A 15,694-nucleotide genomic window follows, 5' to 3' on the forward strand; every position below is an offset into this window, starting at 1 on the left:
ACTCTGATGACTCTGCAGTTGTGGGGTGTATCAGGGATGGACAAGAAGCAGAGTACAGAGAACTGGTCAGTCAGTTTGTTAAATGGTGCGGTGACAATCATCTCATATTAAATAGCAGCAAAACAAAAGAGATGATTGTTGACTTCAGGAGGAAGAAGAATAAACAAAGCACTGTTTCCATCCTGGGAGAGGAGGTGGAGGTGGTGGAGGAATACAAGTATCTTGGAGTTCAGCTGGACAACAAACTGGACTGGAAATGCAACACTGCTATACTACATCTACAAGAAAGGTCAGAGCAGACTGTACTTCTTAAGGAAGCTGAGATGGTTTAACGTCTGCACCAAGATGTTGCATATCTTCTATAAGTCTGTTGTGGAGAGTGCAGTCAGCTTTGCAGCATCTGCTGGGGTAGTAGCATCAGAACCAGAGACTTGAAGAGAATCAACAAACTGATCCAGAAAGCTGCTTCTGTGCTTGGAGTAACTCTGGAGCCGCTGGAGCTGATTGTCCAAAGAAGAATGCTGCACAAGCTGATGAAGATGATGGAGGATTCTTCACACCCTCTCCACAACACAGTGAAGAAACAACAAAGTGTGTTCAGAGAGAGGCTTCTTCAGGTCCGATGTAAGACTGAAAGATACAGAAGATCATTCCTGCCAGCAGCCATCAGCCTCAAGACTTCCTCAAATTAATCATTATTATATACTACAATATTGGATTTCCCTTTGGGGATTAAAAAAGTATTTTTTATTTCATTTCATTTCATTTAACCAAATAATCTGCAACATGATCTGAGCGCCGATCGTGTCGGATCACAACCAAAGGTTCATGAGACACTAATTTCTACAGCTTGTCATGAAATCCTTGGATTCTTTAACCTTCTTTTATGACTACATGAGGAGCCTTGAAGGAATCAGTCTCAGGATTAAATCGTTTTAATGATCAGGATCATTAAAACAACCAAACACAACACAAACGTTTTCTACACACACTCAGTTAGCTGGTTGACCACCACTTCCTGTTAGGCAGAAATGACAACGAGGATGGGACATCACATAATAGCAGCAGTCTTCTCTTTCCCCTCTAGCTATCATATTTGCTATCAGAACAACTTTTGATGAGGAAAAAAGATTTGCATTAATTTTTTATTTATTCTTTCACAGCATTTTGGACCAACTCCTTGTGACGATCCTGTTGCAGACTAAGTGAAATGTACGTTTACTATTCTATCAGTTTGTTTTCATCTTTTGGTGTGTTTTCCCTCCATCCCCTTCACCGCATGTTAAGTGTAGGTATTAGTAAACCATGCTGCATTTAATCAGTAAACTCAAAGCCTTTGAGAGAATACATGTATGATCATGTAGCTAAGCACTTGTTTTTATATATATATATATATATATATAGATATATATCAATAGCAGACAACCTTTTCCAGTCCTTCCTCCTTCAGACTGATGACATCCAGGTCGAAGTCTGTTCTCAGGCCGTTGGTCCTGTTGAAAGAGATTCTCCCAGTGAGACCGTCCCAGTGAGCCTGCAGACAGAGGGAGACAGCTGGAGGAATATCACAGACGACCAACCAAAGCGTCAAGTGTGAATCTGGGCTTTCAAATAAGCTTTTAGATGTCAGCGCTGTGGAAAAATACTGTAAAAAAAATAAAATAAAAAAAAAACCAAAAAAAAAAAACCCAGTCCCTTTTCTCTCTGTTTGCGCAGATTTCCCTGCATCAAGGTGTTAAAGAAAAAGTGAGACTGCATTTGTAACAGTGAGGAAGCAATTACCCTATCTTTACAGATATTTAGGGCTGTGGTTGAAAATAGTGCAGCATGAAAGTGGCTCAGAGCGTATCTGGCACAGCAAATCATCACAGAGCTTCTGTGACTGGAAGTCAGGGACTTCAGGGCCTATCTTTGGTTCAGTGAGTGGAGCCTCAGATCTGGAAGTTACTCATTCAGCTGCTTGAGAGCATTCGCCATGCTGCTTTGACTTGCTGTCTGAGTCCTTCTGCATTTATACTAGAGCTGTTCACAAACTGAGGATATGTGACCTCACAGAGATGATTAGAAGTACTTTTACTTACTGCAGACCAGCCTCTGCAACATACTTGTCTCTACAAAATCCTCAATCCCAGAAGCGGCCTGCTGTTTATGCAACTTCTGTCAGGAGGAGCCTTGTGATTTTTTAATTATTACAAACAGGTAAACAGCGAAGCACAAAGTCACTTAATTACATCCACAGTCACAAACATTCACAAGAAGAGGTTAATTTTTTCTTTTTTTCCAAACACATAAAACCAAACCTAGTTAGTAATTTTTTTTTCCAGTTTTCAGTAAAACAGAGACATGTCTGTGGTACTGGTGTTTTGATTGAACCACATGGTGTCGTATTGATGTATGATGTTCTAATGGTGCATTCCAGGTGTCTTGTGATTTCAAGTGCTCAAGAATGGGCAACCTAGTCATCGATCAGCTTGAAAGGAATTTTATGTAACTTTTTTTTTTTTTTTTAAATTAAAATTAATACATTTTAAAGTAAAATTTTTGGACATGATAAGTTCTCCATTTTGAAAAATTAAATCCTTTCAAAATTTCCCTTTGAAAGCAAATTCTGAAAAACAATGGAATCTAGGATATCACTGAACATCCGGCATGGAGAAGAGATGGACTCCCATAAGCCCCGCCCCTCCAGCTGCCCCATAAGCCCCGCCCCTCCACACACAACAGTTTAAAATAAAAATCACATTGACAGAAAAATTAAAACTGTCAAACGCGTGTGTGAATATTTCATTGTTTTCCTTTTCAGGTCAAGTTTGATTTATTCCGTCAAATGTTTTCAGCATCAGTGTGAGAAGTTTTCGCTCTCCGGAAACAGCCGTCTGGTGCATCGCAAAGCATATGGATTTTCTTAACATGTCCAATGGAAATTTATTTACTTGTAGGAATTTACTTCTTGTTGTTCTGGATGATTATTATGTAAAAATGATTATGAATAATATGGGAATAATCATTGAGCCTATACCGCAGGTCAGAGGGAAAAGATGGAGGCAGCTGCTCATCCAACCTGCAGACGTCGGGGAAATTACTGAAATGTTTTATTATTTTGTTTTTGTTCTGCATTAAAGATTTATGTAAAAATTCAAAGTACAGGTTCAAAATGGCTTTAACTCCTCCAGGGACTCTGACGACTTCATACACACAGAAGGAAAATGATTTCCATATAAATAAATACAAAGATAAATAATTTTCATTTGTTTCCCCGTCTTGACTGCCTCAGCCTGGTGTACATTCTGTGTCTGTCCACTGCTATGAGTGTGTTCTGGTGAAGGTGCTGCAGATGTGAAAACAGAGCAACTACCCTTTACCTCTTTGATGAGGGCCATAAAGCGGTTCCCGAAGCGCCACGGCTTGTGTCGGTTGCACTGCAGTGAACTGACAGTGATCTGCTGAGACTGCTGCACAGCCACGGCCACCACGTGCACGGCGTCGTACATCAGAGCGGCGTCCGTCTGCAAACCAAGACGGGGGGAGAAACAGAATGTCATTATCACAAGGAACAACACATGACAGATCAACACTGCCAGCACAGATCCTTTCATAATCAGAAACATATCAGTATCAGTGATGGGCTCAGACATGGAGATGCCAGCGTGTTGATTCTTCTTCTGCATGTTGGACAAGATCATCAGTGGAAAATAATGATAAAAAGGAAACAGGATGTCCAAAAAGCACTGGTTCCAACCAAGACAAGCAGAAGACCAACTCTAAACACAACATGATCTCCTGGAAACATCAGGACAACATGGATCCAACATCAGGATCAATGGGCTCTCCTTACATGTCCGTCCCTTTCTGAGCACAGTGTAGCATCTTCTGATGGAAACTTCCAGCAGGATGATGCACCATGTCACAAAGCTCACATCATCTCCACTGTTGCGGCTAACTGTCTAAGGCCATTATCTACTTAGCCACTGCAGGCTAAACACGGGAGATATTGATGACGCGCACTAAGATGTATGTTCTCCTTATTGCGTTTGTTTATTTTTATAGTTACTTTAAAGAAATTACAATGAACAAACAATACGCAGAGCAAAAATATCTAATTGTCGTCAACGAAAAGTTTACTCCCGTGCTCACCCCACTTCTGCATCCTAACAGCCAAAACAATGCGCTCAGGTGAGTGCAACTATTTGTAATGTGTGCGTTCACACCCAAAGTGACACACCCTCCACCCAAGTGCCAATCAAGCCTGCACACATCAGCATATTCACAGACATTCATGACTTATAATATGGCTCCTACATCCACCATGACGATGACTTCACTGTCCTCCAACGGCCTCCACAGTCACCAGATCTACATCCAGCAGAGCAGCTTTGGGACGTAGTGGAACAGGAGATTCTCATGGTGACGAGGTGGAACAGGAGATTCTCATGGTGACGAGGTGGAATGGGAGATCCTCATGATGAGGTGGAACGGGAGATTCTCATGGTGATGAGGTGGAACGGGAGATTCTCATGGTGATGAGGTGGAGCGGGAGATTCTCATGGTGATGAGGTGGAACGGGAGATTCTTATGGTGATGAGGTGGAACGGGAGATTCTCATGGTGATGAGGTGGAACAGGAGATTCTCATGGTGATGAGGAGGAACGGGAGATTCTCATGGTGATGAGGTGGAACGGGAGATCCTCATGGTGATGAGGTGGAACAGGAGATTCTCATGGTGATGAGGAGGAACGGGAGATTCTCATCATGATGAGGTGGAACGGGAAATTCTCATGGTGATGAGGTGGAACAGGAGATTCTCATGGTGATGAGGTGGAACGGGAGATTCTCATGGTGATGTGGTGGAACGGGAGATTCTCATCATGATGAGGTGGAACGGGAAATTCTCATGGTGATGAGGTGGTACGGGAGATTCTCATGGTGATGAGGTGAAACAGGAGATTCTCATCATGATGAGGTGGAACGGGAGATTCTCATGGTGATGAGGTGGAACGGGAGAAACTCATCATGATGTGGTGGAACGGGAGATTCTCATGGTGATGAGGTGGAACGGGAGATTCTCATGGTGATGAGGTGGAACGGGAGATTCTCATGGTGATGAGGTGGAACGGGAGATTCTCATGGTGATGAGGTGGAACGGGAGATTCTCATGGTGATGAGGTGGAACGGGAGATTCTCATGGTGATGAGGTGGAACGGGAGAAACTCATCATGATGTGGTGGAACGGGAGATTCTCATGGTGATGAGGTGGAACGGGAGATTCTCATGGTGATGAGGTGGAACGGGAGATTCTCATGGTGATGTGGTGGAACGGGAGATTCTCATCATGATGAGGTGGAACGGGAAATTCTCATGGTGATGAGGTGGTACGGGAGATTCTCATGGTGATGAGGTGGAACGGGAGATTCTCATGGTGATGAGGTGGAACGGGAGATTCTCATTATAAACTTATTCTTTCTTGCAATCCACAAATTTTTCTCAGGATATGTTATATCAAATATTTTGCCATCAAACTGTTAATAATCAAATATATGAATAAATTAAATAAATTATAAATTACAACAAAAACTGATTCATGATTCTATGTGGAATTGTAAAACAGGCTGTCGACCTAAACAACACATAATGCATGCACAGCGTGGGCAGTGAAGTCAGTTTGTTGGAGGTAATGCTGTGTTTGATAAATTCACAGCCATTATGGTCGAAACAAAATGCGAGCCACAGAAATGGCGCCTGCTCTGTTTTCAGGACAGACTGTTTCAATCCTGTTTTAAGACCCTGCTGAGACCAGCCGCTGATGATGGAAGCAGAAACAGCTTCTCTCCTAGTCAGTTAAAACATGGTGTCAATAATGTTATTTCATGTAGCCAGAGTACAGCGCTCAGGCTAATGAAATAAACAACAAGGAGCTCTCATGTGCAGCTCGATATGTGCAGACAAACACTTCCCAGGCTGTCTGTCTGCGTGTGCTGCCAGAATTCACTGTCTCAATCCCTGTTGGTATATTTATATATTAAAGTCTTGACAGTAAACAGTGGCTCCAAACAGAGGAGTGTCGCTGAAGCTATCAGAGAAGTGCCAGTCATCCACGCTCCATGAAAGAAGCCTATAATTCTGCACTTCCTTAAAAAAAGAAAAAAAAAATCAAATTAGTGTTTGTCTCGCTTGATTGAAAAGCAATCAAAACAGCCCGGCACAGTTGTTGCATGGAAATCATGCCCCAGGGTGTGTGGAAGGTTCTGTCCCGTCAGCAGAATAAAACCTCCTCTGAAACACGTCATTTTTCACCATTTCTGCCCTGACTGTGCTTCACAAGCACGGCTTCGCATGCCAGATGGGCTGTGTGTGGGTGTGCTCCTGCATATACATGCAAACATAGTGTGTAAAGCTGCATATCAGGGTTTCAGAATGTTTCAGAATCAATCAGAATCAATGAAGGGGCGTTCAACAAGGTCTGACTGGCCTCAGTGTGACCGCAGGAGTGCAGGTATTAATAATCTGTGTTAGGGGAAGGTGTTGAAACAAAGAGAGCGTGAATTCATCGCAGTGTGGGCGTCAGCTAGAGGCTTCTGTGTGTGTGTGTGTGTGTGTGTTGAGAAGGGGGGGGGGGGACTTTACTGTACTGTTGTCATAAAACAAACCAGCAGCATTTTGCTGATAATAGCAGTTAGAAGACAAAGAGGACCGTGCAGCGTCCACGTCAGCATGTTAGTGGGCAGAACAGGAACCAGTTACTTTTACTGGTTCTTGTCCAGGAAGGTGGCTTCTGAATAGAGACATATAGAAATCTATTGTTTAAATATTTAAATATAATAATCACATATTTATCCATATCATTTTCTCTACCTGTTGTATAACTATTAAAGTATTTTTTTTATGTAATTCTACTGAGAGTTTGACACCTCTGACTTTTGAAAAAAAATTATCTAATTTATTTATATATTTAGATTATTCATTTATTTTTATTTGCCCCAACTATTTATTTATTTGTACTATTTAGTCATTCTCTAATTTATTTATTGTTTAGTTTTTTTGGTTTTGTTTTTAGCTTATTCCAGTTTATTCTGTAACCTCATGCCCTCCCCTGCAGATGCAAATGCCATCTTCTCTCTCATCAGTAAACCACACAGGCTCACAAGGACCTCCTAATAGAAATGTGACACCATGTCAGTCACTCCCAGCGTGCTGCTGACAACAGAAGTCCGCAGCAAGCAGACTTAAACTTTCCCCATACGTCCAGCTGAGATGCCGGCAGCTGTGGCTCATGGCAGCATGCTCACGGTCAAAGCTTTCCAGTAAAAATAAGTCCAATCCAAAACAAGTATTTCATGAATAAAATATGCTCTTAATTAAAACAAGCATCCACATGAATGCAGTGGTGTGAGGAGTGAAGATAGACGGCTGCTGGCACCCTCAGAGCGAGCTTTGTCGTCTCTGCAGGCTCTGACTTGCAAATGATTTAGCAACACCGGCACTTCACTCTATAAACATCTCATTAAAATCAATTATGTCACTCCTGAATGAAATTAAAGCTAAATGCCTTAAAAGCTGCTTTTCCCTTGTGTCAGCCAATATGAGCATTACCCCTGACACTGTCTGTTCTCCCACCTCATTCTCTCTCTCTCTCTCGCTCGCGCTCTCTCTCTGACTGGATGAGAGACTTATTAAATCTCCTGTGCTCTGATTGATTTCAATACTTTTATGAATTGTTAAAATGCCCGAGCCTGACTCGGAGGCTTGAGGTTCCCCCACCCCCACCACCCCTCCTAGCCAACCAGCTCGTCAACATCGCCATGGAAACAAAGTGGCAAGGAATAGCTTTTCACCATGCTGAAGCTGGGTGTTGTGCACGTTTTCTGCACAGAGAGAGAAGAACTGAATGCAGGCTTACAACTGGTAAGAGCTGTGGATTTAAACTCACAACTCTTTATTCTTGAAAATTATTGCTTTGAAGATCCTTTGTGAAATTTTGAGCCAAAACCTTTTTGAAATCAATAACGGCAGGTTAATCATAGCTGTTCGGTCAACAACGACATCCACTCATGAACTGGCTCGGAGCCCCTTTTCCCTCCAGAACTGCTTAATTCTTGGTGTCACACATTTTCCTTTGACTTCTGACATTTTCCTGTTTGTTTTTCCAGGAACAAATTCAGTCAAGACATGTTACAATTTCATTTTGATTAAATAATCTCTGAGATGCCTCCTGATTTTTGGAAAGCAGACAGTAAAATGGGACCTCACAGGAGCCATAATTATGACTAAATTATTTAGCACATGCTGTCATCATGAAGCCCATTACACAAGCATTAAATAAAGGATTCATTCAGAAATATTCATAGAGGACAACTTCTGCTAGAACTAGAGCTACATTATGCTAGAAGAGACCCACATTTGATCAAATCTGTATAAATGAGATTTCATGTGACACGTTCAAAAATCAGAAAGGAACAAACAGAAAGAGGTCGATCACAGCCTTTCTTAGCATTTTTCCATGGGGGGCAGTGATGGATTTACGTTGAAGGTTCTCTCAGAAAGTGGGACACAAGGCCAAAAGCAGCCTTCCAGAGTCTAAGCCTGTAATAGCAAGAAAAAAATGGGTGGGGTGAAGGGGTGGGGGCTTTGGTGAAAAGGCATTTTTATAGTTGATCTTAACGCAGTGAAGGATGGTGGCTGCTAGTCACGCAGAAAGTGCTGGTCACGCTGCTCTGGCTCTTTTGATTGAAACATAAACACCTTGAGAGATGAGAGTGCACTCGGGAGCACGCCAGGGAAAGTACAGAGTCTGTGGTAAAAGGAAGAAAGTGTCGAAGGAGGGGAGCGTGGGAGGGAGGTTTCACGCTCAACTGATGCCCCGAAGCAGCTCCGTATCCTCCCTCCCTCACTGCTCGCTGGCTTTCTGAGCCCCTCCTCTCAGCAACTCGGATTAAAAACTGAGCGTGTATTGTCGTCTTTTGGATTCTGTAAGAGGCCTTAGTCATGACTAGGTCACTCACCGCCACCAGCTATTTCTGCTATTCTCAGCGTTGCACACACAAGCAGGAATGATGCGTCATAAATGATTTTATCCGTGGCATGCTGGCTAGTTCTCCGGTTTCAGGAAGGACAGGAGGACTTTGGACGGGCTTTACACCTCCCTGTGTCGTCACTGAAGTATGAAGAGAAAATGAGATGATGCTCTTATTTCAATTAAATCTGCCTGTTTTCTGGGAAAGTAAATCCACATGCACCAGTGTTTCCTGCTCCAGCGCGCAGAGATTTTCCAGCCTGATCCCAACGATCTCTGGAAGGGGAAACATTTCCTGACTGTGTCCCAGTAAAAACCTATTTAAGCATTTCTTGTTTTCTCTCACGGCGGACTGATTATCAGCATCTCATCAGCTGTTCTCAACATGAAAAGCAAAAACTAATATCTGGATTACATCTTTCTGCTGTTGATGGACATTCCTGTGCACGGCCTTCTACATCTCCAGCACCTTTTTTTCTGCTAAGAAACACGTCTGTGAACAGAAAAGTCCAAACTTTCAGCTCTTTCTGAAATGTTCATTTGTGAAAATTGGCAGATTTGCTTCAATGTTACCAAGTCAAACCAGAATTATGTAAATTAGTTTTAGTCTTTTTATTCAGACATTTTGACTTGTAATGTTGTAAGAGATGTCTGACAAAGGTTCATTATTTTCTATTAGCTGCAATGCTGATGACAAAGGAGGGAGACTGGCAGTGGTAAACGGCGTTAAATAAACATGTAGTAGACTTTACTGTCACAATAAAACCAGGAAAAACATCACTTTTCAAAAACTGCAAAAGACAGGTTTTTATATTCATAGTGAAACATCAATTCCCAAAAACAAAAAGAATGACTACAGATAAATCCTGTAGTCATCTGCAAAGAAACAGAAACATGTGAATAAAAACTTCCAGAACTAAAATGTTAAATAGAAACTGTTTAAATAATGCAACAAAGACGTATGTCTTTCCTAAAAGACACTGAGATAAAACAAGCTCCTGCACGTAAAAGACCTCTACACACTGAACCTGCATGTTTTTATCAGAGCCACCTGTTCAATTTCCGGAAAGGAGATTAGAAGGACTTGGAACATGGAATAGCTGTTAGTCTGAGTAATTACTGGGATTGTCACACAAACATCTCTAAGGTTTACAGAAAAGGTCTGAAGAAGAGAAAACATCCAGATGTTATCATCTGCAGAATACTATCTCTGAACCCGTCCAGCCTGGAAGCAGATGGTCTCCAGCAGCAGAAGACCACAGCGGGTTCCCTCCTGTCAGTAAGAACAGGAACCTGAGGCTACAATTCACACAGACTCACCAGAACTGGACAATAGAAGATGGAGAAACGTTGCTGGTCTGATGAGTCTCCAGTTCAGCTCCACATTCACATGGTAGGATCAGAATCTGCTGCAAACATCATGACAACATGGATCCATCCTGCCTTGGTGAAATGGGAGATTCCCATTGTGATGAGGTGGAACCGGAGATACTCATGGTGATGAGGTGGAACGAGAGATTCTCATCATGATGTGGTGGAACGAGAGATTCTCATCATGATGTGGTGGAACGAGAGATTCTCATCATGATGTGGTAGAACGAGAGATTCTCATCATGATGTGGTAGAACGAGAGATTCTCATCATGATGTGGTGGAACGAGAGATTCTCATCATGATGTGGTGGAACGAGAGATTCTCATCATGATGTGGTGGAACGAGAGATTCTCATCATGATGTGGTGGAACGAGAGATTCTCATCATGATGTGGTGGAACGAGAGATTCTCATCATGATGTGGTGGAACGAGAGATTCTCATCATGATGTGGTAGAACGAGAGATTCTCATCATGATGTGGTAGAACGAGAGATTCTCATCATGATGTGGTAGAACGAGAGATTCTCATCATGATGTGGTAGAACGAGAGATTCTCATCATGATGTGGTGGAACGAGAGATTCTCATCATGATGTGGTAGAACGAGAGATTCTCATCATGATGTGGTGGAACGAGAGATTCTCATCATGATGTGGTGGAACGAGAGATTCTCATCATGATGTGGTAGAACGAGAGATTCTCATCATGATGTGGTAGAACGAGAGATTCTCATCATGATGTGGTAGAACGAGAGATTCTCATCATGATGTGGTAGAACGAGAGATACTCATCATGATGTGGTGGAACGAGAGATTCTCATCATGATGTGGTGGAACGAGAGATTCTCATCATGATGTGGTAGAACGAGAGATTCTCATCATGATGTGGTAGAACGAGAGATTCTCATCATGATGTGGTAGAACGAGAGATACTCATCATGATGTGGTAGAACGAGAGATTCTCATCATGATGAGGTGGAACGAGAGATTCTCATCATGATGTGGTAGAACGAGAGATTCTCATCATGATGTGGTAGAACGAGAGATACTCATCATGATGTGGTGGAACGAGAGATTCTCATCATGATGTGGTGGAACGAGAGATTCTCATCATGATGTGGTAGAACGAGAGATTCTCATCATGAGGAATGTTTTCACCTTGTTATCATTTGTAAACTGTGACTTGAAAAGACAAAATTTTAATAAGAAAATTTGTCAACATTTTTGAAAAGAATGGTTTTAAATGTTGCTGGTGGAAAGCGAACATGACGTTCAGATGGACCACAGGTTTGATTTCATACCTCTGTCACCTTCAGCTTTCTTAATGTTTCTAAATCAATACGTAACCTGAAAGGTGCTTCAGTCTGACCAACATGAAGGTGCGTTAGCTTGGCCACCAGCAGAAAGGTGTGTCAGATGTACCAGTAGTCATGGTCAGCTGATATTCTGATGGAGCAAGAAGCCACTGTCACATGTGTTACCACTTGGCTCACAGAGGAAGGAAGAATCACACATTGATAAAATTTTAAGACCAACTGCTTTATTTAAAGAAATTAACCAAGCTAAACTACAGTGGGGTATGGTCATGTTAAATATCAGTAGTGAAATGCCGTGAATGGTTGTGGGACAATATTTGCAATGTTGTAAAAATTTGCAAACCCAAAATCCTAACCCAATATCGTTACCATGATGATGGATGTAATGGCTGCCTAGACAAAGAGAAAAGAGGAAGAGAGTCTGGCCAAAGTACGTTTTATTGATGAAGCCGTTCCCACCTCTGTAGGTGTAGCACATTCTCCACTAATCACCAGCACAAACAAAACCAAGATGGCCGCCCATCACATATTGTGTCATTTTTCAATGAAAGGCCTGTTTTGTTTGTTAATGAATAAAGCTGAAATTTGACGGCAGCCTGTGTACCAATGCAAATGGTTGAATCAGCACCACATCACTGAAGACTGCAGGATAAAAATGGCCATGTCCTTAATTTATATGCAGCTGACGTAATAAATCAGCCTGAGAGTACTTCAATACTACTAACCTACAAAAAAAACTTTCAACATGAAGACCTCAGATTTACTGAAGCACACATATAAACTTAAATTTTGCATTAGCCACCTACAGACAGATGTACATGGCATCAGCTACAAATTTGTGACGATGTAAAAATGTAATGCCCTTGTCAAAATAAATCAATAAATAAAAATATTAAATAATAGCCGGTGGATTTTTATATACAATGGTGTATAATTATAATAGGACAATGTGAAGCCAGAAATGGATGGATGATCATAACCAGAGGAAAAGCAAATTCTTTTCACAAGGCAACAGACTTTAGTATGAGTATGAGGAGCAGTATGTTAACTTTTAATTTGGAACTTTACACCCACTAATGCGGAATTATTATATTTTTTAAATGTTTGGGCGCCACGTCAATTAACGACTGCTTGTCACTACAGACAGACTGGTTTTCTTTCACATTAGAGATGATCCCAACACATTTCCACCAATTTCATTATGGGAAGACGTTTGGGTAAAAACAGCCAAGGCCAAAGGGTCAAAGAGCAGTACCAGTACCAATACTGGCCAGTACCCGAGCCAAAACACTATGGTGTTTTATGAGAATTTTAAAGAAACCTTAAGTATTTTGGTGTTAACTGTCTATATGAGAACAATAAAAATCATTTTATTTCAGGGAACACAATCAGCACAATTTTATCTCAAGTCAGCCAGACCAGTAACATACTGGCATCATAACTGACAAATGACAGAAACTCCACATTGAGCCTTTATTTCTTTTGCAAATAAGTACATTATCAAAATGTTTACATTCAATGACCTGTCCTTTTCGACACCATTAGGAACACCACAAAATTTCTAGAGAAAAACAATGTAGTTTGCTAGCTCCAGGACTAGGGCCGGTTCTCAGACCAGTCACGCCTGCAGCTTTGCTGAGACTGCGTTCTGCTAGCTTCCAGGCTAGCTCACCACTCCCAGACTTGGTTGTTAACTGAGCTCCAGGTCTGCCTTGTATCTTGGCTTTGTTGGCTCTAAGATGGGCTGTCTACTGGAATTAACCGTGTTTTTGTTGACAGCATTATAATCATTTACATACAACCTTCTTTCAGCTAAAATGTCTTATTCTTCTTCCTCCTTTCAGTGATTGTACTTTAGCTATCTTATTGCCCTTCTTGATTTATGGTGGTAATACCTAATTCGAAGTGTTGGGGGATCACAAAACCCACAAGGACTTTGATAACAGACCAAATACTGCACATAAAGGATGCAGGAGATGCATCGGTATCAGAAGGCTCTCTATTCACCTTAATGGGCGTTCACCAGCAGGGTTCAGCTTGACTTGGGTTGATTCTGAACACTTTCTCACCTTTTTTTGGTTTGGCTCTTGTTCCACACAAAACGTCAGCGAACCAAAACACCTAAACTATGTCAAGCAGTTGCAACAGCTGCTCACTAAGGCGGTGCATGACCACTAACCAAGAAGAACGAAAAAGTAAATTTGGCTCATTGATTGGTTAGAGCTAAAAATGTCTCATTCATCACATGTCAAAGTGGACAGAACTATACAGCAAGACTTGCTCCTATGTTTTGGTTTTATATTTTTCATAACTTTATACATTTGTTACTTAGTTGTGGATCTGACTTTGTGAGCAAGGTGACTTGCCCACAAAGATGATTAGCTACAGGTGGCATTGTCCCTCTCTGCCATGAGATTGGTAGGCAGCAGATGCCAGTGTCAAAAGACACAAAAGGACAACCAGAGACGCAGCGGCAGACTGGGACGGTGCTGCAGGTTTTGCCAGGCCAGCCAAGAGAAATGGCATAACGCTGATCAGCTCAGTATAAAGGGATGTTGACACATGTAGCTGCTGTGTGTGGATCCCCAACCCTGGTCCTCGAAGACCAGTGTCCTGCAGGTTTTCCAAGTGTTCCTGCTGGAACACACCAGAGTCAGACTCTGCAAATGTCTGCTAAACTCACATTGATTTGAATCAGGTGTGTTGCAGCGGGGACACTTGGAAAACCCGCAGGACACTGGTCCTTGAGGACCAGGTTGGGGATCCCTTCTGTGCTTCATTGGGTGCTCTATTTGCTTTCACACTGGAAGAGAACTGAACCAAGAGACATCTGGTTTACAATCAGAGAAGAATTTGCATCTATGGTCCACATCAGATCCTGAATGAGTGTTCACATTTTCACTGAAAGAGAAAATATTTATATTTGTCTCCTGTCTAAAGTGATTATATTCAAGGAAATGATCTTTTACTCCAAATACATTATGAAGATGACTGACATTGTGAATACACGCCCTTTGATTCATTGTTATAATGTTACATAAAGGATAAAGCTTCTAAAATGTATAAAATTAGCATTTGATTTATTAAGATGTCTGTCTTTCGGAAGCAACAGAAAGCATTAAGGTTGACACCACCATTTCAACAATCTATAGCTGCACTCATATTTGTTTTCCTCTTTATAATGACACCCTAAGATAAATGCGGGAGTTTCCATCTTTCTCACATCAGTAGCAAGGTCATTAAAGAAATGACAGACTGTGTGAGAGAGAGAGGAAAAGAACATGTCACTTATTCCCTCCATTAGCTTCATTAGTGCAGGAGGATGAGGCAGATTAAGACAGCAGCGGGTTGGATGATGATGCGATTTGGCAGGGTTATCTGTTATTTCAGGCGTGCCATTTTGGCGCCTCTGTTTGTGCTGGGTTATAATGTGTTGTGATGCCCAGGCCCTCAGGGGCCGCACTGCTGTTGCTACCAGCCTCACTGATTAAAATCTGTGCTAACCAACCAGCCTTAGTCTGGATGCCCTCACGCTCCACTCTTATTTCCATCCAGTTTTCACTTCTGATCTCATATGATGTGTCGGCAGTGTTGAACACTTGGAAGTGTTGAGATGAAAACAAGCCAACTGGAATACTGAAGAACTGTTTGGGCTTAAAAAAAAAACTCTTTAACTGTCAAAGTGCATCTTATAATAAATCAGGCCAATGAAAATGTTCCGCATTAAAGCCTCAGATGTTTTCTAGACCTGCTACTTAAGACCAAAGGCTTAGATGTTGTTTAGATTTGTTCTGTAGAAACCTGCAGGATTTAGTTTTTTACTGAAATGACTGCAGTCAGCTTGTAGCTAGCTCTCTTCCATCTGACGTCCAATGGTCAAAAATGACCTTTGATTCTCTGCTGCTAATGTTTCTTCCTTTCTTGCTGCTTTGGATGTTGACCTCAGGAATTCCCACATCTTCGCTACCTCAGCTCCCTGCAGCCCCACGTGCTTCACATT

General features: G+C 41.8%; 1 protein-coding gene across 2 annotated transcripts in view; it reads right to left on the reverse strand.

Moving 5' to 3' along the window:
- LOC306756473 (glutamate receptor ionotropic, kainate 2-like) overlaps nucleotides 1-15,694 on the reverse strand; it is a gene marked incomplete at both ends in the record, with an annotated part of 320,056 nt that overhangs the window by 131,961 nt on the left and 172,401 nt on the right. For both annotated transcript variants that reach the window (XM_079241205.1, XM_079241206.1), the window contains 2 exons: nucleotides 1,427-1,534; nucleotides 3,363-3,506. In XM_079241205.1, coding sequence (XP_079097331.1) covers nucleotides 1,427-1,534; nucleotides 3,363-3,506 — 252 coding nt within the window. The remainder of the gene's footprint in view (nucleotides 1-1,426; nucleotides 1,535-3,362; nucleotides 3,507-15,694) is intronic.

Source organism: Telmatherina bonti (assembly GCF_933228915.1).
Source record: "Telmatherina bonti genome assembly, chromosome: 5".
Taxonomy (NCBI): Eukaryota; Metazoa; Chordata; class Actinopteri; order Atheriniformes; family Telmatherinidae; genus Telmatherina; species Telmatherina bonti.